Below are 26,416 nucleotides of genomic sequence, written 5' to 3' on the forward strand. Positions count from 1 at the left end.
GGGAGAAAATTTTTGCAAACCATTTATCAGATAAGGTATTAACACTCAAAATATATGAAGAGCTCATAAACTTAACAAACCCAATCTAATTTTAAAAAGGGACAGAATTATTGAAGACATTTTTGCAGAGAACATTGAGTTTTATGTATAACTTCATAAATAACTATGAATATTGGTCATATAGGAACTACTTTTTCCTTTAGGATAAGGAATACACAATTTAGAGACCAATATGATTAAGTTGAAGCGCCTTAGTAGCATCCTGTGACTCATCTGCTTACCCTATTTTTCTTATCCGCATACATCAACATTTATGTATGTACCAGTTCTACTTAGTCACAATGCTCCTATGTAAACTGCAGATTCATTTTATCTTGTTGACCTGAAACTGTTCTCCCTTGTGGCTAATTCCTATTCTCTAGTGTTTAGGCATCATTTCCTCCTCCTGGAGGTTTTCCCTGATTCCTGGGTACCTTCTCTGCCATGCCCCACCTTTCTCTGTGCTCCTATAACGTGTGCCCATGCTATCACCACTGCATTCACATTGTATTGAAACGATGATTCAAGTATCTACCACCTACCTGTAAACATACCTTTCTTACTCAGCTTGGTATCCATATTGGCACCTTACACACAGAAGATTCTTGTATTTGAAATGTATTGCAACAAAGCTCTCATACAACAGAATTGGATGAATGACAACATAATCTTCTGCTGTAAACTCAAATTAAGAGGCTGAAGCAGTATTTTCTTGTTTTCAGTTTTCACCTGAGGGTATCAAAAGATGGAGTGAATATTTTGGTTTGACTCCAAGCTGAAGGATGGGATGGGTTCTACCAACATTAAACCACTCTTCTAATTGGGACTTAGAGCCACTACAATGCAAGTGAGGGTTACACACAATTTAATGACCTGGAATTCAAAAACAAAGGCAACAAAATTTTAATAGTTGAAAAAGTGATTGAGACACAAGAAATATTTTCCATGTCATGGAACAGTGATTCCTTGGGTCTGTGGACTCAGAGCTATGCATTCAATGAAGATACAAACCTGCTCATCAGAAAATTGTACATGCAAGCAAAAGTTTACATACAATTTCAGTAAATTCACAAATACCCCCAAATGTAAAGATCCTAAAATAAAAACTTTATAGAAAAATAATTTAATAAGTATAGTGCCTGGACAGCCAATACAATTCATGTTGGTTATCTAGAAAAAAATCCTAGAAATTTATTTCAATCCCAGAGGAGGCATAAAAATGAATTTCTTTGATATGTGGTTAATGTGTTCCTTAGTACCCTAAGAGTACCATATCCTGTACCACAAGATAATTCAATTTTCTTGGATTTAGTTTCCATGTAAGCATGAGAAAGGCAAGTAAATTATGTACTTATAAATACCACATATTCTTATTTTTTTGAATATGCTACTACTTGGAAATGCATTTTAAAAAATTATAACAAATAAAGCCTTTATTAACAGGCTGTTAAGGAAAATTTCAGTATTTCCTTAAAAAAGCTGCTTTTATTGACTTAAATGGCAAATTTATAAAAGGTTAACGATTTTATATATTCAAAATGATTTACATTATTAAGATAACAATTGCACGTGTACAGTTAAGACTGCACTCATACTGTACACCAATGAAAGTAAATATCCAAGGGGTTCTTCACAGATTAAAACCCATAATTCTTTGAACTGAATAGCATGATTACAAACACATACTATTTAAAAACAAATGTTTTCCCATACCTCCCCTTATCTCTTCATTCCAAAACCTTTTACTTAACAATTTTATACTTTAAAAAAGTCTTTCATAATCTTCACACTTCATTGACTTAAAATGAATGATTGAGTCTTTTTAAAAACTTTAACTGTATTCAATACTGATTGATGTCTGAAATGTTAAAAAGCAAAATGAAACAATCTTCTTAAATATGCATAAATATTTAAATATAGAAAACCTCCATCAAAAGTCAAAACAAAGTATATTTAATGTTTGTAGTAGTAAGAAGAAAAGGGCAATTCATGCCAGGGGAAGATTTAAAAATGAGACTTTTCCAGCAAATACTGCCTATGGGACAGCCTCTATTTTGATAATTTAAATCTAAATTTACTTAGACAAATAAAGAACTATTTTAAAAGATCACGCCCACAAGTAAAAAATTGGTATTTTGTTTACAAAGCACAATATTTCAGTACAACAAATTCATCTCAAAGAAACAAAGTATGTGTAGCTTCTTAGCCTTTGAAACGCCACTGATTTCTATTTAGATGATTTAACATTGAGTTGTGATGTGCAAACACAAGAAGCCTGTGTAATGAATAAAGCGTGGGCCCGGTACCACCTATTAATTCCAACATAAGAATATGAGACCTGGAAAAGAAACTGTCAACATTTGATTGATGAAGTACAGGCTATCTGAATAAAATTTATAACCTGGTACCAGTCAGTAATCCCAACACAAATTACTGCTTTGTAATGAACTCTGTATGGATTGCATGTCCTTCAGTAACTGAAGATTTTTCCTGCTTTTTTCCCCAGGTCTGGGTTTGGTACAGTCCTTCTTATTTGTGGTCCCCGTGCTTCCAGAAGAACGGCTGCTGCTGTTTCTTTCTTCATCAAGAGTCTTTTTGGTGGTTCTTAGTTCCCTTCTCTGCTTTTCTATCTTCTGTTTCTCCAGCTATAGCAAATAACCAAGTCAAGGAAAAAAGAAAAATTTAATGAAAACATTCTTTTCTGACAACCGGTACTTTAAACTCTCATACCAAAATGCAAGTAATATAGCCTGGCCGGTGTTGCTCAGTGGTTGAGCATTGACCTATGAACCAGGATTCCCCATCAGGACATACGGCAGGGTTGTGGGCTTGATCCTGTGTGGGGTGTGCAGGGGGCAGCCAATCAATGATTCTCTCTCATCACTGATGTCTCTATCTCTCTCTCCCTCTCTTTTCCTCTCTAAAATCAATAAAAATTAAAAATAATAAAAATAATATATTCTGGGTTTATTTTTTTTTAAGACTTCAAAAATCTAACTTACCAGTCATTTAATACTTAGTGCTTAAAATGTATAGTGACATACAAATAAGTAAACAAGAGTAAACACATCAATTGTGGTGCAGTATCATAAGTTAAGGTCATGTTGCCAAAGTGCAGAACACTTTGCAGGAAAAATATCGGACAAGAGAAATGAAGGATAGTAGGTGAAGGAGAGAAGAAAGGCATTCTAGTCTGAGCAGGCAAAGAAGCATGTTCCAGATGGATGAAGAGATGTAGTGGTAATGTACTAATATGAAAATAATTTTTATTTTATTATTTCACTATAATTAGAATAATATTAATAGGGAAGCTTTATTTTTACTTTAGCTGCTGGCTAAAATGAACTGCTGCTAACATGTCAATGTTCCATTAGAGAGAGCTGACTTCACAGGGGAGTTTTACCAAACATTCAAAGGAGAATCAACACCTATCCTCCTTAAAATATTCCAAAAAATTCAAGAGGAAGGAACACTTCAAGCTTGTTTTACGAAGCCAGCACTATCCTAATCCCAAAACCAGATGAAGACATGACAAAGAAAGAAAATATAGGCCAATATCCATGATGAACACATATGCTAAAATCCTCAATAAAATGCTAGCAAATTGGATCCAGCAATATATTAAAAAGATCATACATCATGATCAAGTGGAATTTAGTCCAAGGATGCCAGGCTGGTACAAAATTCACAAATCAATAAATGTGACACATCACATAAACAAAATGAAGGATAAAAACCACATGATCGTATCAATAGACACAGAAAAAGCATTTGACAAAATCCAGCAACCATTTTTGACAAAAATTCTCAGCAAAGTGGGAATAGAGGCAACATACCTCAACATAATAAAGGCCACATAGGACAAACCTATAGCCAATATCATATTCAATGGGCAAAAACTAAAAGTGTTTGTTTCCCTTAAGAACAGGAACAAGACAGGGATGAGCGCTTTCACCATTATTATTTAACATAGTACTGAAAGTCCTAACCACTGTGAGCAGACAAGAAAAAGAAATAAAAGGCGTTCAAATTGGAAAGGAGTAAGTGAAACTGTCATTATTCGAAGATGACGTTATATTGTACATAGAAAACCCTAAATACTCCATCAAAAAACTAGAGTTAATAAAGGAATTCAGCAAAGTAGCAGGATACAAAATTAACATCCATAAATGGATGGCATTTTTATACACCAATAATTAATTCTCAGAAAGAGAAACTAAAGAAAGAATGCTAAATGTGGTAAATTTAGCATTTACCCATTTACCACTGCGACAACAAAAAGTAGATACCTAGGAATATACTTAACCAAGGAGGTAAAAGACCTCTACTCAGAAAACTATAGGACGTTGAAAAAAGAAATAGAGGAAGATACAAGCAAGTAGAAGCATATAGCCCGTTCAAAGATTGGAAGAATTAACATAATTAAAATATCCATACTACCGAAAGCAATCTATAGATTGAATGCAATCCCTATTAAAATACCATCGACATATTTCACAGATCTAGACCAAATATTCAAAAACTTTATATGGAACCAGCAAAGACCATGAATAACCATAGCAGTCTTAAGAAGAACAAAGTTGGAAGGATCACAATACCATATATCAAGCTATATTATAAAGTCACTGTAATAAAAATAGCCTGTTACTGGCACAAGAACAGGTATATAGATCAATAGAACAGAACTGAGACCCTAGAAATCAACCAATGCTATTAGTCAATTAATATTTGACAAAGGAGGCAAGAACATATTATGGAGTCAAGACTGTCTCCTCAATAAATGGTATTGGAAAAATCTAACAAGTACATGCAAAAAAATGAAGCCAGACCACCAACTTACACTATACACAAGAATAAACTCAAAATGGATAAAAGACTTAAATGTAAGTTGCTAAACCATAAAAATCTAAAAGAAAACATAGGCAGCAAAATCTCAGACATCTCATGTAGTATAATTTCCACTGAAACATCTCCTAGGGCAAGAGAAAGAAAGAAAAAAGAAAACAAAGCAAATAGGACTACATCAAACTAAAAAGCTTCTGTACAGCAAAATGAAAGGGATCCTACTGTATGGGAGAACATATTCACCAATATACATCTGACAAGGGTTAATTACCAAAATATATAAAGAACTCATGCAACTCAACAAAAGACAACCCAATTTAAAAAAAAAAAAATGGGCAAAGGATCTTAATAGACACTCTCTAAAGAGGACATATAGATGGCCAACAGACATATGAAAAAATGCTCAACATCACTAATCATCTGAGAGATACAAATTAAAATGACAATGAGGTATCACCTCACACCTGTTAGAATGGCTACCATCAATAAATCAACAAACAACAAGTGTTGGTGAGGATGTGGAGAAAAGGAAACCCGGTACACTGCTGGTGGGAATGTAGATTGGTGCAGCCACTGTGGAAAATAGTATGGAGTTTCCTAAAAAAGTAAAAAATGGAACTGCAACTTGACCCAATGTTCCCACTTCTGGGAATATATTCTAAGAATCCCAAAACACCAATCAGAAAGAATATATGCATCTCTATGTTCATAGCAGTGTTTTTTACAATAGCTAAGAACTGGAAATAGCATCAGTAGATGAGTAGATAAAAAAGACGTGGTACGTTTACACAATGGAATACTATTCAGTTGTAAAAAATAAGGAGCTCTTACCCTTTGAGACAGTATGGATGGACCTGGAGATTACTATGCTAAATGAAATAAGGCAGTTAGAGAAAGACAAATATCAGATGATCTCATTTATATGTGGAATCTAGTGGACAAAATAAACTGAAAAAATAGGTACAGAGGCAGGGATGCATGAAGTAGGCTAACAGATCTCAGAGGGCAGGGGTACGGGAGACTAGAAGAGATTAAACATAGAACTTATATGCATACTAGTGACCTGGTACACGAATTTGTGCACATTGAAAGGAAATTAATTAGAATATTTTAATATCGCCATACACCCTTTCTTTCTAATAGAAGTGTCAAATTCACAATCAACAATGACAGAAACACACGTGCAATTGGCGCCAGCGAGAGCTTTATACGTATCGCACATGTGCAAGTCAACTTAGCCTTTTATAGATATAGAGTAAATTTGCTTAATTAGACATGCTTTCTGATTTAGCTAAACTTTTTGCAGCCCAGAGAAGTACCACAACTTCTCTTTCAGGTAATTGTCAGCAACACAGCAGTAACTATCAAAATGAAGCAGATTATTATTGTAGATCACACAGGGAGAAGAAAGGTAAAATACTGAACTGCAGCAGTGTTTGGCTATATTCTACGCAGTGAGAAAACATGAAGTCATTTTTCAAAGTCCACCATTTCTTCTTTTCAGTCAGGTCAAGTTTCTAAACTTTCTAAATCTCCATTTTCTAGCTAATGAAAAGAAAATAGGATTCTACTTAGTCGCCTATCTACCTCCTCCAGGACTTCTGTGAGGATCAAATGAGATGAGGCATGGGAAAACAGATATTTGGTTAGAGTGTAAAATGTTGCCACCTGGCTCTATATAAAGTAAGTCATGTTCCTGGGCTGAAGAAACTGCAAGGAGGCTAGTTGCTAGGGAGAAGAATCTGGGTGCTGCTACGTGATGTCATTATCCAGTGCCTACAGCCACTTTTTCGGGCTGGCCATGGGGTTTCAGCAGCATCAGCTGTGATTTGATGAGGTGTTGCTTTGGGGTGGCGGCGGGGCCTGTATCCCACTTGGGGGAAGCTGAGTGTTGCTTTGTTGGTGCCAGGTCTGCGCTGCCATATGTCTATAAATGGCCAGTGTGATGTCATGGCAGCTCCTGCATTGAGCATCTGCCCCCTGGTGGTCAGTGTGCATCATAGTGACTGATCAGATGGGCATAGGGACACTTAGCATTATTAATCTTATATATATACTAGAAACCCCGTGCAAAAAAACTTGTGCACTGGCGGGGGGTGGTCCCTCAGCCCAACCTGTGCCCTCTCACAGTCTGGGACCCCTCGGGAGATAACCACCTGCTGGCTTAGGACCGCTCCCCTGGTGGCAGATGGCACACCCAATCCCACGGTGTCTGCCCCGTCTCCCCCGTCGCAGAGGGCAGGCCCGGATCCCGCGCTGGGGCGGGTGGCGGCTCAAGGTCACGCTGCCGCCCGCCCCACCCTGCACATGGCAGGCTAGGATCTCGCGCTGGGGCGGCCAGCGGCTGGGATCGCGCTGCCGCCAGCCCCAGGTGGAGCGGCGCAGCGGGATCTGCCTGCAGTATGCAAATTAGCCGCCATCTTTGTTCGCAGTTAATTTGCATAGCTCACTGATTAGCCAATGGGAGGCGTAGCGAAGGTACAGTTAATTACCATGTTTGTCTATTATTAGATAGGATATACACTAGAGGCCCAGTGCATGGAATTCGTACACTGTGTGTGTGTGTGTGTGTGTGTGTGTGTGTGTGTGTGTATGTGTGTGTGTGTGTCCCTCAACCCAGCCTGCACCCTCTCCAATCTGGGACCCCTCAGGGGATGTCTGACTGCCTGTGGGATTGGGCCTAAACCAGCAGTCGGACATCCCTCTCATAATCCAGGACTGCTGGCTCCCAATCACTCGCCTGCCTGGCTGCCTGCCTGATCACCCCCTGACCACTTCCCTGCTAGTGGATTGACGCCTAACTGCTCCCTGCTGGCTGGGTCGCCCCAACTGCCCTCCCCTGCAGGCCTGGTTGCCCCTAACTGCCCTCCTTCCCCTGCAGGCCTGGTCGCCCCCAATTGCCCTCCCCTGCCAGCCATCTTGTGGTGGCCTTCTTGTGACCACTTGGGGGCGGCCATCTTGTGTGAGGGTGTGACAGTCAATTTGCATATTACAGCTTTATTATATAGGATTATTATATAGGATAGATAGATGTGTATAGCCCATGGACACAGACACTTGTGTGGGGAAGGCTTGGGATGGGGCAGGAGGGTGGGAGTAAATGGAAAGTGGAGAAATGGGGAACATCTGTAATATTGTCAATAATAAAAATAAATTTAAAAAAATAGGGGGGCTTTATTTTTACTTTAGCTGCTGGCTAAAATGAATTGCTGCTGGCATGTCAATGTTCTATTAGAAAGAACAAAGTCAAGTCTAATGTACAAGAAACAAATTATATTATTATTACTCCTACAAGAATCATATTTATTTTTTGGAAAACAATCTTTAGACAAAGTGCTTAAAACCTCAGGTTTTAGATGACATATGCATAGCACCTGCATTGTGCCTGTTACATAGCTACCAATTAATGTCAGCCAACCATATTCTGCTCTCAGTTTTCTACATTTCAGTCCACATGAGAGCCAGCAGCAAGTAGCCCTGATATTTCTACTTCTAAAACACACCTCCAATCTGTCTCATTCTCCCCAATTGTAGTCACTGATGACCCTGATAGAAGTGCATCTAGATGAGAACCTTGGCGTGTGACTTCCCACTGCACTTAATGGGTACTAAATAAATGGTTTTATTAATTTAATATAATTAGTAACCATATAACTAAAGATTAGAAATGAAAAGTTCTAGGTGCTTTTAAAATGATTTGGGTAAACTCAGAGCCATTTATATTCATCACAGAAATTAAGTTTGTTCATATAAAGATCAGAATATGAAACATAATCAGTATTTCAAAGATTCTAAGAGACTAAAAGACAGTGTCTTTTTTCCTAGCCCACTTAACACCAATTCTTAATAATAAACCAAATTAACAAGTGTCTACAGTACAGAAAGACTTTCTGTAGCTCCCTATCTATGATACACTTACAATGTCATAAATTCATATACTTGAAAAAAAAAAAAAAAAGGTTTTTTTGGTACTGTTTTGTTTTTTAATCATTAGAAATGAGTACGGGAAATCTGAGTTACCTGGGCTTGATATTTCCGAACTTTAGTTATTTGATTGGCTTTTGCCTCCATCCTTGTCACTAATGCTTCCAGTTCACACTCTAAATTTTCTTTCAGTTCAATAGTTGGTGATTCTTGGATAAGTTTTGCAAGTTGCTGATGATCACTATATAAAAACAAAAGTAAGGTTTGGTTAAGTTTCCTGTGTTATCATGATTAGGTCATGCATCTCACTCACCATGGGACCATTGCTCATGCATTTAAAAAAGTCTCAATTTTTTTTAATAGGGCAACAAATTTCCAAATTACCAGTGATAGTAATTGTTATGTTTATTATTATCCTAGTAACTTGCTCAGTGGTTGGTGCAAGAATTGTGTTGAACAAATATTTGTGGAACAAACAAAATATATGACTAGTAAAGTCACCAAGAAGTTAAAACGAGATTTTACAACTAAATGTAATTTTAAAAAAAAGCAAAATTAAAACTCACAAGCTCATTTGCCCAAATTCATCTTGTAAAGTCTGTAAGACTTCTGATAACTCTTCATTAATGCTGCTAGAGGAGGACGGCCTTACTGACAACTTCTTACTTTTACCACTTCGTGAAGATGCTTGCTTTGCCAAAGGAACACTGCTGACTACTCGATCATTACACAAGGCTTTACTGTGTTGCTTCATTAGATGCAAGACATGCTGGACATTGGCTACAACAGCATGACTGGGACTCGTAGACTGAAGAAAAATGAGAAATAATTAGAAGCCTCATCCTTGAAATTTTTTTTTTCATTCCCTATCCTGGGTAAAAAAAAAGAACTCCCCCTACCTCCCAAAAAGCCTATGTCTCCTAGTCTAGTTAAATCAATTACCAACTACCAAAGATTTAACAATTGAAAAATCTCCAATCCCCCTTTTATTCTCCATCCTATTGTCAATTCAGTTGGTTTATGCACCCACCTCATAGGATGAGCATCCTAACTGGTATCTTTGCTCCTAGCCTCTTCAGTCTCTAACTGCACAATGCTATCAGCTACTCTAAAATAGTATTCTGAACAGGTTGTTCTATTTGAAATTCTCTGGTGTTAAGCCCACTGGTTCCAAACTCCTGAACCTAGAAAATAAGGCTTTATAAAAACTGATCTGTAATTTATACTCCTTGGCCTCATGTCCCATCTCCTAATTTCTCTTCATTATTTGAACAAACTATTTGCACATGCCATATTTTTGTGTGTGACAACTTCTATGCTATCCTTTAAAATCCAGTTCAAATATATAATTTTTAAACATTTCCATAAAATATCCAGGTAATTAATTTGTCCAAACTTAGATCACTTATGGCCTTTATCTCTATCACAATATTTATCACAAAAGATTGTAATCGTGTTTGCATATCTATTTCCCCTATTAAACAGTGTATGTGCTTCTAGGTCATAAGGATTACTGTATTTATTTCTTTGTCCTCGAATAATAGAAAGCAGTAAGGCTGTATTTGTCACATAATCAACAAGAAAAACCTTGTAGCCTTCTCAAAACTTTTGGTTTTGTTTTGAATACTAAACAGTAACCTCAACATGCTATTTCAACTCACACATAGATGGCTGAGCTAACTTCGCTCCAAAGGAATCATCCAGATAAGTTTACTTCAAATGCAGATTCCTAGGCAGCACAACAAACTCAATCACGGTGGGGTCAGGGGTTAGAAATGTTTCTTTTTAAGCCTGCCAGGTTGATTCTGATCAGCCAGGTTTGGAGATCACTGTGATAAGCTAAACAGATGTTCTTTTTATCCTGGTTTCTACTGTTAGGGAGTAAACCGATTTCAGCAATTTGTACAAAGAAGTATACACTGCATCCAAGTGGGGTTTATTTCAGGAATGCAAGACTAATTCAATATTCAACAATCAATCAATGCAATCCAACATCTCAATAGGGTAAAACATAAAAATTATGTGATCATATCATTTGATAAAGAAGAGCATTTGAAAAAATCCAACACCCATTCAGGGTACTAATTAATACTCAGTAAGTAAAGGTGGAACAAAGGGAAATTTCCTCAAGTTGATAAAGAGCACTAACAAAGAACCTATACCTAATATCATAGTTATTGGTGAAAAACTGAATGTTTTCCCCTTAGAATCAGAAAAAAAGGCAAAGATGTCCATTCTCATCACTCTTACTCAACACAATACTGGAAATCCTAGCCAGTGCAGTAAGACAAGAGAAGGAAATAAAAGGTATACCAATTAAAAAGGAAAAATTACAACTGTCCTATTTATAGATGACATGATTCTCTACACGGCAAATCTTATATAATCCAAAAAATAATTCCTAGGACTAATAAGTGAATTCAGCAAGGTAACAGAATGTAAAACCAACATACAAAAATTAAATATACTAGCAATGATCATATAGAAACTGAAATGCAAACTAACTACAATTTACAATCACTCAAAAAAATTGAGTATAAATCTAATAAAACATGAAATTAATATGTTGACAACCATAAAACACTGATAAAAGAAATCAAAGATCTAAATAAATTAGAGATATACTGTATTCATGGGCTGGAACACTCAACAAGGATGTCAATTCTCTTCAAACTGGTCTACACTTATAATTCCTATCATAATCCAGTAAGGTTTTTTTCTTTTAGAGTCAAGTTTATTTTAAAATTCAAATGGAGAGGCAAAGGAGCTAGAAAAGTTATACAATTTTGAAAAGAGAAGAATAAAGTAGGAGGGATCACTTTCCCTGATGTTAAGACTTACTATAAAAAGCAACAGTAATCAAGGCAGTGTGTATTGGCAAAGAAGCAAACACATATGCCAAACAGAATAAAAAATGAATCTTGACCTAATAGCCTCATACTGTATATAAAAATTATTTTAAGTGGCTCATGGATTTAAATATAAAACAGAAAATAGGTGAAAATCTATATAACATAGGTCTAAGGCAGAGTTCTTAGATATAACACCAAAAGCATAATCCATAAAAGCAAATAAATCAATTAACTACATTGTCATAATGAAAAGCTTCTCCTCTGTGAAACAATCTGTTAAGAGGATGAAAAGAGAAGCTACAGGCTGGGAGAATGTACTTGCAAACCATATATCTTAAAAATGCATTGTCTCTAAAATACATATACATATAGAACTCTCAAAACCTAATAGTGATAAGGAAAATTAAATTAAAAAGAGCTAAAGATATAAACATACAATTTGCTAGAGAATATATAGATGTCAAATAAGCACATGAAAAGAAATTCAAACATCATTAATCATTAGGGTAATACAAATTAACATCACAGTGAGGGATCACAAAATACTAATCAGAACAGCTGCAATAAAAAGTAACAATACTAAATGCTGGTGAGAATGTGGAAAACCTGCATCTTTCATACACTACTACTGGGAATGTAAAACACATGTCCACACAAAACTCTGTACGTAAACGTTCATACTGGCTTTAATTGTAAATGCCAAAAATTGGAAACAACCCAAATATCCTTCAATGGGTGAATGAATGGTTAAACAAACTGGTATATCCACACCACGGAATAGTACTTATATGGACACAAAATAATTTGATGGATCTCAAGGGAATTATGCCGAGTAAAAAAGTTTTCATTCAATCTCAAAAAAGGTATAACTGTATGCTTCGATTACATAACATTTTTGAAATGACAAAATTGTAGATATGGTATGGTGGTGGTTACACAAATCTACATGATAAAACTGCACTGACCTGTGCCTGAGTATATGCATAAAGCACACAAAGGAGTATATGTAAAACTACAGAAATCTGAAGGTCTGTGTACTGATGGCAATCTCCTGGTTTTGATACTGTACTTTAGTTACATATTATGTTACAAATGAGGTAAAGAGACCTTTTTGTATTATTTTTTCAATGTCCTATGAATCTACAATCATTTCAAAATAAAAGTTAATCCATGTTTATCAAGATAATTTTAATTCAACTACAATTAAATGATGTAGATATACATACTCCTCTTTCAAGTTACACTATCATCATTACAACCTTGATTATCAAGATCCAAATTCATGTCTCATTAACAACTTTAAACATTGATATATGTGGTATTTATTTAAACTAAAAAATGAGTTGAATCACTACATTGCTCATAAACTGCAATATGTATTCATTATACTAACTGCTTATATATACACGCTCAATAAGCAGTAGTTTTTGAAAATGTTTTCCTGTTTTTTTTTTCAATTGTTATTTATTAATGTAATTTTGTGTCTGTTGAATCTAGTAATAAAAATATAGGGACTTGTATTTTGTCTTTTTAAATTATTTTTTTTGTAATTCACTTTTTAAAAAAATATATAATTTATTGATTTTTTACAGAGAGGGAGGGAGAGGGATAGAAAGTTAGAAACATCGATCAGAGAGAAACATCTATCAGCTGCCTCCTGCACACTCCCCACTGGGGATGTGCCCGCAACCAAGGTATATGCCCCTGACCGGAACTGAACCTGGGACCCCTGAGCCCGCAAGCCGACCTCTAGCCACTGAGCCAAACCGGTTAGCGCTCTAGTAATTCACTTTTGTTGCATTTTACAAAAGTATTGGTCTATGACAATGTGTAATTACAAATAAATACTGGTCCTACACAATAGATAGTTTGAGAAACACTCAGCTAGGTGACACAGTTGTCTGAATAATATAAATAACTTCAAAAGGGAAGCTCAGGTTGAAAAGTTGTCTTTGAACCTGTCTTGTTCAATCTTTGTATAAATGACATCAGTGAGAATTATCAAAGATAGGCAATTAAATTTGGAAATAATAGAAATATAATGGAAGACTGAACTTGATTCTAATCTAATGTGAGAGTGGGTGAATCCATTCTTATAGAGCTTCATTAGATTAAGAGTCTGTATTAAAAAAATCAATTCCACAAGTACAGAATCTACAGAGGGTGATGCAAAGATTCAGTAAAAGACCTGTAATTGTCCTAGTTGGTTTGCACAGTGGTTAGAGCATTGGCCCATAGACTAAAAGGTCGTAGATTCGATTCTTGTCAAGGGCACGTACCTCAGTTGCCCAGCCTTGGTTGGGGCATATGTAGGAGGCAACCAATTTAAGTCTCTCTCTCACATTAATGTTTCTCTCTGTCTCTCCCGCTCCCTTCCACTCTGTCAAAAATAAATGGAAAATATATCCTCAGGTGAAGATTAACAACAACAACAACAGCAACAAAAGATCTGTAATTTTAGTTGACTCAAAAAGCACTGAATGAAAGAGATAGTTCAGCTTATCCCATAAAATTAATGTGATACTAGGCTGAGTTAAGAGATTATCCAAAATATGACAAAGATTCTATTCTGGGCTAGTAACAACCCATTTAGAAGGTTATATTCAACTTAGAAGCAAAAAGAGTGATGAGACAGTAAAGAAACTCATAAAGCACATCTTATGAATAAGTGAAGAAAATGGTCTTTATTTATAGCCTAGAAGAGGATAAGAAGATGAAGCTATCTTCAAAATTTTTTAAATTTTACTATAGTCACGGGTTTACTCATATGTTCCATGTGAATCCCTATGAGTAAAAAAAGACCAATGAGTAGAATTTATACAGTGACAGATTTCAACTCACTTAGGCACTTTCAAATAAAGCAGTCTAGAAATATGATGGGATGTCTGAGGTAAAATGATGTCTTCACCAGTAGATATATTTTAACAGAACATACAATCATTGTTCTGAATATTTACACAAAAAAAATTGAACAGGAAGGTGTGTCAGTGCTTTCCTAATTACACTGAACATTAGAGTGGGACCAGGGAACAGTTAAAAAAATATTTTCTAGCCCTGGCCAGTTTGGCTCAGTGGATAAAGCATTGGCCTGTGGACTGAGGGGTCCTGGGTTTGATTCTGACCAAGGGCACATGCCCAGGTTGTGGGCTCGATCCCTATTAGGGGGCATGCAGGAGGCAGCCAATCAATGATTCACTCTCATCATTGATGTTTCTCTCTCTCTGTCCCCTCTCCCTTCCTCTCTGAAATCAATAAAAATACATTTAAAAAAATAAAGACTTTCTAGACACCATACCCAGAAACTTCTGACTTAGTAGGGTTGTGACTGGCTTTGTAAGATGCTTATTCAAATGCATACTGGGTGATTCTGGCTATTCCTTGAGAACCTCCATTTCCAACCTATATCAAATATTCTATGGTGAAACAGAAGAAGTCTGGGAGGAATAAAAGATAAAGGATATAACATAGGTCAAAAGATGGTCTGCAATCCAACAACAGGGTAATTTTAGGGTAGAGGATAGCATAGAGCCAATGCAATACTTTTTTTCCAAGCAATCGGTGCTTCCTACAAAAGGCAAGTGAAAAATCTTGGAAACAATTAATTCCCAAGCTTTCACTGCCAATTCAATGCTGGGGAGGGGGAGGGGGGGAGGAGGAGGGGGGGAGAATTTAAAATTAAATAAAGGACAAATAAAAATTTATTCCCAAATCCTCTCAAATTCATAAACGCACAATTTAGCTGTGTGTGCGCGCGCACACACACACACCCCATCAACACAAATAATTCATCAAAAGTGGTATAAACTAACAGTGTTAAGCACTTAGTAGAAATTACTCAGTACTTGCTGATATTTGACAAAGTCATCATCTCTATATTTAAGCACTAAAGGAAAATAAGATTCAATTCTATGTATAAGTGCTTTTTGGAGAATGAGTCTTATAAGTAACTAGAGGCCCGGTGCACAAAAATTTGTGCACTCGGGGGGGGGGAAGGGGGGTCCCTCAGCCCAGCCTGTGCCCTCTCACAGTCTGGGACCCCTCGGGAGATAACGACCTGCTGGCTTAGGCCTGCTCCCGGGTGGCAGAGGGCAGGCCCAATCCCTAGGTGCAGCCCCTGGTCGGGCTCAGAGCAGGGCCGACTGGGGAGTTGGGGCGCCAACCCCTGTCATGCACAGAGCAGGGCGGATTGGGAGGTTGCGATGCCACTCTCAGTCACGCTCAGGGTAGGGCTGATTGGGGGGTTGGGGCACCGCCCCGTCACACTCAAGGCAGGGTCGATGGGGAGGTTTCGGCGCCAACCCGTCACGCACAGAGCAGGGCCAATCAGGGGGTTGAGGAGTTCCCCCCTGTCACTCACTGAGTAGGGTCGATAGGAGAGTTGGGGCACCGCCACCTGTCATACACTGTCATACACAGAGCAGGGCGGATCAGGGGGTTGGGGCGCCGCCCTCTATCACCCACAGAGCAGGGACGATCAGGGGGTTGGGGCGCCGACACTCAGACTCAGGGCAGGGCCAATGGGGAGGTTATGGCTCTACCCTGTCACACACAGAGCAGGGCCCGTGGGGGGCGGGAGGAGGGGGGTTGGGGCGCCGCACCCTGTCACACAGAGCCGCAGGGCAATCAGGGGGTTGGGGAGCTCCCCCGTATCAGGCACAGAGCAGGGCTGATCAGGAGGTTGGGGCGCCTACCCCTGTCACAAACAGAGCAGGGTGGATAGGGAGGTTGTGGCCCCGCCCCCTGTCACACACAGAGCCGAAGGGCAATCGGGGTTTGGGCACTGACCCGTCACGCTGATCCCGGTGCCAGGAGGCCTCTCGGCTCCGCTGATCCCGGTGCTGGGAGGCATATTACCCTTTTACTATACAGAATAGAGGCCTGGCGCACGGGTGGGGGCCGGCTGGTTTGCCCTGAAGGGTGTCCTGGATCAGGGTGGGGGTCTCCACTGGGGTGCCTGGCCAGCCTGGATGAGGGGATGATGGCTGTTTGCAGCTGGTCACACACCCTTAAGGGTGGGGGTCCCCACTGGGGTGCCTGGCCAGTCTGGGTGAGGGGCTGAGGGCTGTTTTCAGACTGGCGGGTGACGGAAGCTCCCAACTGCTCCTTTTTTTCTTTCTTTTTTTTTTTTTTTATTCTGGGCCAGCTTTAGCTCTGGCTCCAGCTCTGAGGCCTCTGCTGCTGAAAGCAGGTATCTGGTTTGTTTGGGTTCTATAATCTAAACAATGTATAACTCCAGCTCTGAGATCCCGGCTCGCTGAAAGCAGGTTTCTGGGGTTTTGTTTAGCTTCTATATTTGTTACAATGTTTCAAACTGCAGGCTCAGAGGCTGGCAAGGCAGGCGGGGAACGTTGGTTTCCTCCGTCACTGAAGCAAGCAAGCCTCATGTTAGTTTCAAGCTGTCTGGCTGCCGGCGGCCATCTTGGCTGGCAGTTAATTTGCATATCTCGCTGATTAGCCAATGGGAAGGGTAGCGGTCGTACACTAATTACCATGTTTCTCTTTTATTAGATAGGGTATGGAAGTGAAGATAACCAGAATGTGATTTTTTTTTTTTAAATATATTTTATTGATTTTTCACAGAGAGGAAGGGAGAGAGATAGAGAGTTAGAAACATCGATGAGAGAGAAACATCGATCAGCTGCCTCTTGCACATCCCCCACCGGGGATGTGCCCGCAACCCAGGTACATGCCCTTGACCGGAATCAAACCCGGGACCTCTCAGTCCGCAGGCTGACGCTCTATCCACTGAGCCAAACCGGTTTCGGCACAGAATGTGATTTTTATTTATTTAAATATCCTTATCTAAATAGAAATCAACAGGGTTGATACTAAAAATTCAATGCTACAAACGTACTGTTTCTTATTCCCTTGACCCTTCTCTGCAACCACGCCTTCTCCAAACTGGGGTCTCTCCTTTTGTTAGTAAATTCCCTTCCACAAAAAATTTCTCTGTTTTAAAGTGTCCTCCTAGTCTCCTCCCTACTCCCCCAATCCCATAAAACCTTCCTACATCTCATCCTTACATCACTATGACCCACAAAAGAGCAGAAAATATTTTCATCATTTTTAGGTATACAGGCAAACAGGTAAATTTAATTCAAAGATCTAAGTTAAACAAAAAAAAAAATCTAGAGTTCAACCAACTCACCTTCCCAGCTACAAATGGCATATCACCCAAGCATAATCTATAATGTGGTTGAGCAGCAAAATAGTTCCTAGAACCTTTCTGAATGGAAAGGAAAGAAAAACAGTTTTACTAACATGACAGTAAAAGCTAACTATACTAGTATATGAGTAACCTGAAACTCCAGCTTACTGCTGGGCCACTACTTGCCTCATTTATATTATGGTCTCAAGTTCCTAATAATACTTGCATCCAGTCTAGGAAAGAAAAAATGAAACCTGACAAAATAGCAATTACAGTCTAGTGCTGTGTTTGTGTATACTAGTACAAAACATTTCAAGAGCAAAGAGTAATTAACGCAATACTGATTATTAATAACTAATATTTATGGAGTGTTTGGTAGCTCTAAAATGTTTTCATATATATTATCTAACTATCAGTAAAATTTAGAAGTGGGTATTACTTATCCCCATCTTCCCAATGAAGAAACTGAGAATGAAATAGATTTAATTTGCTCGTCCAAGGTTGTAATATTACAGGGTTTATGAGTGTTTTCACATAAATTATGACAATAATAATCAGTACACTGACTTACTGGTTGCTTTCATACCTTTTCTGGTGGTTTTGACTTCTTTTTTTTAATTCTTCTTGCACAGGGGGCACAAGGAGTTTCCTTATCTTCAAATATAAGTCTATTTGTTTCTAGACCTGTCTGCAACTAGAAAAAATATGAGCCTAAAGTTAACGCTGTAGAAATAAAAGCTAGAATTCAAATTTGAGATTTTCCATGTAAAAGCCTCTAAAACTTACAGGAGTATCTGATTAAAAATTACATCATAGCTCTATAACTATGTCTGAAACCAATCTGTCAACATCTGTCAAACACTTTAAATCAATACTAGCATCTCAATTTATCTTGAAGCTCCCTTATTTGGAGCTGCTCCATAAATTATAGATAATAAGTTAAATGTACTATATCTAACTGCAATCTGATGCTTCAGTATTTTCTTTCTTTCGCACTCAGAATCTGTAACAGCACCTGACACAAAAACAGCTTGAAAGCAAATACATTTCTTCCTCTTTTAAAAAACCATACACTTAATGATATAAGAAAAAGGAACTGGAAATTTATGTCCAAAAGAACTGGATGGTATGTCAGCAAATGTAATCAAGCCCATTTCTCTAGAAGCTTAGTAACTACAATAAAAATAATTTTCTATCTACATCAGAGGAAATCCACAAGCAATTATTAAGGATTTCAAACAAGTACTGCTGTTTTCCCTAAGCCAACTTACAACTTTACTTAAATCAATATAATCATACACATTTACGAGTTAGTTCATTAGTCTAGAATAGTGGTTTTCAAACTTGCCTATGTATCAAAATTGTCTGGAGTTTATGAGGAATAAAATTAAGTGCTCCTCTCCTGACCACATCATTTTAAACCTCCTAGGTTGGGGAAATTTGTATTTAACAGTATCTTGAAGTTCCCCAGGAATTTAAAATGGAACTGGAACAAACACTTAGAACCAATGGATCAGTTAAAAGAAATACTGAGATCATTACTAAGACTTCCCACAATTACTGCATTCTCCCAGGATAGAATGTATTCAGTGACAAAGAAATACAGGACCTTCGTTTTCAGGAGCACCTAAATTCGTACACATCTAACAATGTTTTATACACAGTAAACTGAATAACTATAATTCAAGGATCATGAAATTACTATATGGAAGACCTAAGAAGCCAAAGAGTTTAAATAGTAAACAAAAGAACAATTTGTTTGAATACTTTTAACTTCCAGCTTTTTAGTTCTTCCCAGTAGCTGTTATGGCAGAGTTTTAACAATTTAAAGTGCTTTCATTATCTTTTTCTCTAATTTGATCTAATAGTAAGAAGAAATAAAATGAAGATTACTTTATCCACGGTAAAATTCAAGCTTTGAATGGTCAAATATCTTGCCTAAGGCTAAACAAATTAGGGTTATCTAGACTTGGAACCACTTATTAAGCTCGGCCATTGTTCTTCCACTACTATAGAGTTATCAGAACTCAAAAGCTTTATTGACATTACACTATCAGTAGTAACTGATTTGGTCCCTACTTTATGCCTGCTTAATAAAAAAGCAAGGAATATGATACATAAATTATGACCAATAATCAGTACTTTGACTTATTGGTTGCTTTCATACCTTTTATTAAAATAAAATTATGAACTTGTTTAATCTGTATTACATGTACAATAAAACTCACCACCACAACGTATATAAAGCACAACCCATAAGTTTCATGTTGCAAGTGAGGAAATGTAGACACAGTAAAAGTGGCCCACCCCAAAGTGGAATGGGCAGAGAAAAGAAGTAATTTTAAACTTTGTTGGTAGTCAAAAATAAAGTCACATGACTATATAACGCAGAAAGCACACTAAGGGAAAAAATATATGCATACGGATCAAAAGGTAGATATCTAAGGAAAAAATACAAGTTTTAAAGAATGAGAGTATGTGAAGTCAATGACTTCTGGGAGGCATAGGAAGAAATAGATAACAAAGATGAGATTACTAGAATGGTCACAAACCTATGAGCACACTCATGAAGTGATCCCAGGATAGTGTTGGCATCTGCCACAGCCTGAACTACAAATCCTTCCCTCCCAATTGTTTTGAAATCAGGATCAACATCTTGTGTTAATATTATTATGAAAATATTATATTCAAATGTTATTTAAAAACTTTGGAATGGGGAGGGCAATATATAGGAGATATTTGAATAAATAAACTCATAAGGGGAGAGTCAACAGTTATAAACGTAAGTCTTTTATTAAGCCTGTAAATAAGACTTAATGGGAGAGAGAACCAAGATGCGGCATAAGGTATACACCAGTATGTGCTGCCTCTCACAACCACATCAAAATTAAAACTAAAAGACAAAATGGCTATCATCCAGAATCATGGGAAAGCGGAGTGCAAGTTCTACAAGCAGAAGGAAAGAAAAAAGTGCACTGAGACTGGGTAGGAGGTGCGGAGGCGCGGAAGAGTGGAGGTACAGAGGCGTGCAAAACGGGCTGCCAACTGGGTGTGCTGTTTTTTTCAATTGGAAGGGAGATACAAGCACCCGACTGCTCTGAACTCGTTTCCGGGGAGACTCTGGGAACCCAGACTCCCTATGGGAGAAACTGGACTGTCTGACATCGGGTCGGAAAGCGAGGGTGGCTTTCTTGCAGAGGTGCTCACAGGGAATCAGTCACTGCGTGGGGGTGTGGGATGCGGGGACCTGGAGACAGCTGATTGGCAGTCATCGCTGTTTGCTCCGTCCTGGTGATTCCCTGAGACCCTGCCCCACCCAGTTTAAAATCCCACCTAAGCTGTGCATAGTGCAGTGGCTTTTGCATATGAATGGCCTGTCCTTTCACAGACTAACCTAATAAACTGCAGCTGGGTCAGAGAGCTCCAAAACTTCTGAACCCCAAAGAGGAGAAATCTGCAGATCTCACTGTAGCTCCTACTGTGTGGCCTCAGGCAGTGGTTGACTTTACACCTCCTTGGAGATCCAGGAGCCAGTGTACCCAGTTGTCAAATACCAGATTTCAACTCCTCACATCCATAAATGACACACTCAAGAGGCAGACTCAGTGAGCACCAAAGCCCCACTGAAGCAAGTCCTGACCCATAAGGGTACTCCAGCACAGCAGTTCTTCCACTATAGACAGAGCGGGTCCTCACAGCCAATTGGCCTGGAGGTCAATTCCACCCAGTGATACCAAGAGCAATCAAAGCTTAACTACAACAAGACTGTGCACCCAGCCCACAAAGGGGTGCACTGAGTGTCCACCTCAGGTGATTGGGGAGGCTGAGCCATTGGGCCCTATAGGACACCTACCACACAAAGCCACCCTATCAACACAGGGAAGCAGCCAGAATGTGGAGACAAAAACATGTCACAAATGAAAGAAACGGAGGAAAGCAAACTACTGGATACAGAGTTCAAAACCACGGTTATAAGGTTACTCAAGAATCTTCTAGAAACCTCCGAGGAACTTAGTGAGTCCTCCAAGGAACTTAGTGAGACCTTCAAGGACCTTAATGAGAATGCCAAAAAAATGGAAAAGGACCAGTCAGAAATTAAGCATACACTGTCTGAAATAAAGAATAATATACAGAAATTCAACAGTAGACTAAAGGATCCCAAGAATCAAATCAAAGATTTGAAATACGAGGAAGCAAAAAACACCCAACCAGAAAAGCAAAATGAAAAAAGAATACAAAAATATGAAGATAGTGTAAGGAACCTCTGGGACAGCTTCAAGCATACCAATATCCGAATTATGGGGGTGCCAGAAGAAGAGAGAGAGCAAGATATTGAAAACCTATTTGAAGAAATAATGACAGAAAACTTCCCCTACCTGGTGAAAGAAATAGACTTACAAGTCCAGGAAGCACAGAGAACCCCAAACAAAAGGAATCCAAAGAGGACCACACCAAGACACATCATAATTAAAATGTCAAGAGCAAAAGACAAAGAGAGAATCTTAAAAGCAGCAAGAGAAAGAAACTCAGTTACCTACAAGGGAGTACCCATACGACTGTCAGCTGATTTCTTAATAGAAACTATGCAGGCCAGGAGGGAGTGGCAAGAAATATTCAAAGTGATGAATAGCAAGAACCTACAACCAAGATTACTTTACCCAGCAAAGCTATCATTCAGAATTGAAGGTCTGATAAAGAGCTTCACAGACAAGAAAAAGCTAAAGGAGTTCATCACCACCAAACCAGGATTATATGAAATGCTGAAGAGTATTCTTCAAGAAGAGGAAGAAAAAGGTAAAGATAACAATTATGAACAACAAATACATATCTATCAACAAGTGAATCTAAGAATCAAGTGAATAAAAAATCTGATGAACAGAATAAACTGGTGAATATAATAAAAGCAGGGGCATAGAATGGGAGTGAACTGGCAATTCTCAGGGTTAAGGGGGTGTGAGGGGTGCAAGAAGAGATTGGACAAAAATCTTACACCTATGGATGAGGACAGTGGCAAGGGTAAGGGCATGGGGTGGGGTGGGAACTGGGTGGAGGGGAGCTATGTGGGGAAAAAGAGGAACATCTGTAGTAATCTGAACAATAATAAAGATTTATTAAAAAAATAAAGACTTAATGGGTACAGAAGTGTTACTACTTCTAGAAATGCAGTTCTGGTTGCTGTACATGAACTCAATGTTTTTGTGAATTCAAACTGCCTTACCTATTCTACCTAGTGGCCACTTCAAGGAATAAAAATCCAAGACTAACCCGCTGGCATGGCTCAGTGTTTGAGCATCGACCCATGAACCAGGATGGTTGAATTCCTGGTCAGGATTCATACCAGGGTTGTGGGCTCCATCCTCAGTGTGAGGCATGCAGGTGGTAGCCAACCAATGATTCTCTCTCATCACTGATGTTTCTAACTCTCTCTCACTCTCCCTACCTCTCTGAAATCAAGTTAAAAAAAAAAAAAAAAAAAAAAAAAGCCAAGACTAGTAAGTGAAACTCATTTGCCTAATATGGTAGCTTTTGTGAATTAATATGTCAGTAGCTATTGGGGCAGCCCTCTACCTCTACTTCTGTCTTGAGACCACCAAGGAAAGGAAAGCACCTATAAATAGAATACCAAATGATGGCTTTAATATATTTCTAATAGTGACCTGTGTGAAGTTTTACATGATTAGGTATTATTAATTACATTATGTATACAGTTTCTGGTATTTTTCAGCCTACTGATTTTTTAAAATACTGATTGAGCCCTGGCCAGATAGCTCAGTTGGTTAAAGCGTTGTCTGGATACGCCAAGGTTGTGGTTTAATCCCTGGTCAAGGGCACATACAAAATCCTGACAGAAATCTCACAATTTGAAAAAGTCTAAAGAAATGCTCAGGTTTTACTCTGTAAAAATGTTTGTAATTTTCCATATTAAACTACATCTAAGAATTTATATACTGAACCATTCCAAAATACAAATAATCTAAGAAGCCCACAGTTAACCATCTACTTACATAAAAACAGTACAAAACATGAGGAACCTAGTTGTTCACATTTTAATTTACCTCAGCTGCTTTAGCCTGCATACGTTTTCTTTCCTTTTCTTCTTCACGAAGTTTTGCTTCCAATTCTTGCATTTTTTTCTAGTGAAAAAAACAAAAAACATTCAAAGTGGTAACAGTGAAAAAGTCTTACTAATTTGTAAAATTTTAATATAGCAACAGAGGAATATGTGTAAAATTTTAGCATAGTAAATATAAGCTTGCTAGTTCACTCTACTAATGGGTCTGCGTTTGCCAGTATCCTCGACACTCCCTTATGATTTATTATTAGTCATTTGTGAGGTTCGAAAGAATTATGTGTAAAAATCTATGACCAAAGAACACAGCTCTGTATGAACACACTCAAGTTAGATGGAAGTCGAATCTGAAACATTAGTCAGTGGTACTGGTATTTCCCGAGAAAATTAATTAGAACTAAAATTAGGTAACAGAATAACTTAAAACAAGTGATGCAAGCCTCAGGAATACTCAAAAACATTTAATCTTCAAACATTTAAAAAACAAACACCTACTTTTCATGTATATAAGTTTTAAAATGTGAACATTCTCTCCAAATTATATTTCTTCCTTTTAAAAATTCGTTTGTTATAGTATCACTTCTTTCTATAAACATCCAGTATTATAAAATGATCTTATAGATATTATACATTGACTAGAGGCCTGGTGCACGAATTCATGCATGGGTGGGGTCCCTAGGCCTGGCTGGGCCTGGCCAATCAGGGCCTGCCAGCCAGGGGTGGGGATGGGGTTGCGGACAATCGTGGGAGGTTGGCTTCCAGCCCTGGGAAAGGGGTCGCATCCACTGCCACCCACCCCCGGTTCCCCATCCCAGTCCAGGGTCCGAAGGCTCTGGCGGAGTTGGGAGAGGAGGCAAATGTCACCAGGCTGGGCACGGAAGGAAAGGATGCCAGATGCAGACGCCAGATGCTGATGCCTCTGTCATCACTCTGCGACTGTGGTGAGCGGGCGGCAAGCTGATCAGGGCCTGCCAGCTTGGGGGAGGGACCGCGGGAGGTTGGCCAGCTAGGGGATGACCAGGGGAAGGGACTGCAGGTGATTGGCCGGCCGCAGGAGGTTGCCTGTGGGAGTGCACTGACCACTAGGGGGCAGCTCCTGCATTGAGTGTCTGGCCCCTGGTGGTCAGTGCACGCCATAGCAACTGGTCGACCGGTCAATCTGTCAATATAGATAAGTAAAAAATACATTCACTGACTTCAGCTAGGGCCTGCATTGCAGTTAGTTTGTTATATTCCTGCTCAAGAAGGTCCAATTTTTCAAGTTGGCTCTGAACATGTGTTTGATCATGTTGTCGTTCTCTTTCTAGGGAAACCTGGGAAACAATATTAAATACAGCATGATGATTTCAGCAAAATAAAACTGAAAAACAACACTGAGTTAATTTAGAGTAAGTACACTGTATGCTATTTTTTTCTGGCCTTTCATATAACTACTTACATACTATAGAGGAATTCTAGGAAAATATTAAGATGAAACCACAGGAACATCACATTAATACAAATGGACTCCTGTCCTCACTAAATACAATTATAATGTAATTCTATTATAGCGAAACTATCATTATACTGTGAAATAGCAGAGATTTACTAGACATGTAGAGGGGACACACACACACACACACACACACACACACACACACACACACACTTCTAATTAGTCTGGTTATCTTAAATAGTTAAAGACACACACTCTTCTAATTAGTCTGGTTATCCTAAACAGTTAATCTCTTTATTAAGGCAATAATTACCGTTTCAGAATCTATTATTTAATTTCCTGTGAATTTTATGTAAAACTTTTTTTTTTCTTTTTTCAGTTTTCGGATAAAGGATTTGAACAGACTGCCACCTATCAGGTTTCAGAACTGACAATCACAAGATGAACTATTAAACTAAGATGAGAAGTGGAAATATGCTAAATTGAGGTCTTTTGGTAAAAAGCCAATATACTAAGTACCTAAACTTGTAAAGAGTATATCTCCACATACAAGTCTATAGCAGTAGATAATATACTATCAGAAATTTGAAAATGGCAAAGTAATACAAACAGCAATATTTTTTTCAGGAATGTGTGAATTACTAATTTCCCCCTATTCATTACAGTGGGTAGTTTACTGACTTTAAAAGAATATATTTAGATAAAAATTGGCAAAAGTCACATTTTATTTCCAGTATTGAAACCATTCCTATTGAATATTTGAAATTTACTGATGAAATGGGGCTATAATTCAAAGTCAACTCTTATATATACCAGTTAACAACAGGTATACATTCTTAGAAATGCATATTAGGCGACTTCGACAAGGTAGAAACATCATAGAGTGTGCTTGCACAAACCTAAAATGTTTTACATTTCCAATCATGTGGCAGATTGAACTGAACACTTTCCCTTCCTCACCCAATCTATCACATAAAAGTGATAGACAAACCACTGCAATAAATGATAACATAATTAAGTTTGAAAGCATGAAAGAAAAATCTACAAATGCAAAAGATAAGCTCAAAAGCAAGGGAAAAGGGAAAAGGAGGCTAAATATCACA

The 26,416-nt window shown here is 38.2% G+C and overlaps 1 protein-coding gene across 4 annotated transcripts in view; it reads right to left on the reverse strand.

The window, feature by feature from the left end:
* Positions 1 to 918: 918 nt before the first annotated feature.
* The window catches only part of CEP57 (centrosomal protein 57), a 58,330-nt gene continuing 32,832 nt past the window's right edge, over positions 919 to 26,416 (reverse strand). The window contains exons 5-11 of one of the 4 annotated variants that reach the window (XM_036324629.1): positions 25,075 to 25,191; positions 23,865 to 23,942; positions 18,395 to 18,502; positions 17,809 to 17,886; positions 9,375 to 9,616; positions 8,905 to 9,049; positions 919 to 2,684 (exon numbers count right to left, since the gene is read on the reverse strand). In XM_036324629.1, coding sequence (XP_036180522.1) covers positions 2,451 to 2,684; positions 8,905 to 9,049; positions 9,375 to 9,616; positions 17,809 to 17,886; positions 18,395 to 18,502; positions 23,865 to 23,942; positions 25,075 to 25,191 — 1,002 coding nt within the window. In that variant the 3' untranslated portion in view covers positions 919 to 2,450. The remainder of the gene's footprint in view (positions 2,685 to 8,904; positions 9,050 to 9,374; positions 9,617 to 17,808; positions 17,887 to 18,394; positions 18,503 to 23,864; positions 23,943 to 25,074; positions 25,192 to 26,416) is intronic. The other 3 variants (XM_036324631.1, XM_036324630.1, XM_036324632.1) reach the window with 3 other exon arrangements.

The sequence above is a fragment of the Myotis myotis genome, unplaced genomic scaffold (assembly GCF_014108235.1).
Source record: "Myotis myotis isolate mMyoMyo1 unplaced genomic scaffold, mMyoMyo1.p scaffold_m19_p_10, whole genome shotgun sequence".
Taxonomy (NCBI): domain Eukaryota; kingdom Metazoa; phylum Chordata; class Mammalia; order Chiroptera; family Vespertilionidae; genus Myotis; species Myotis myotis.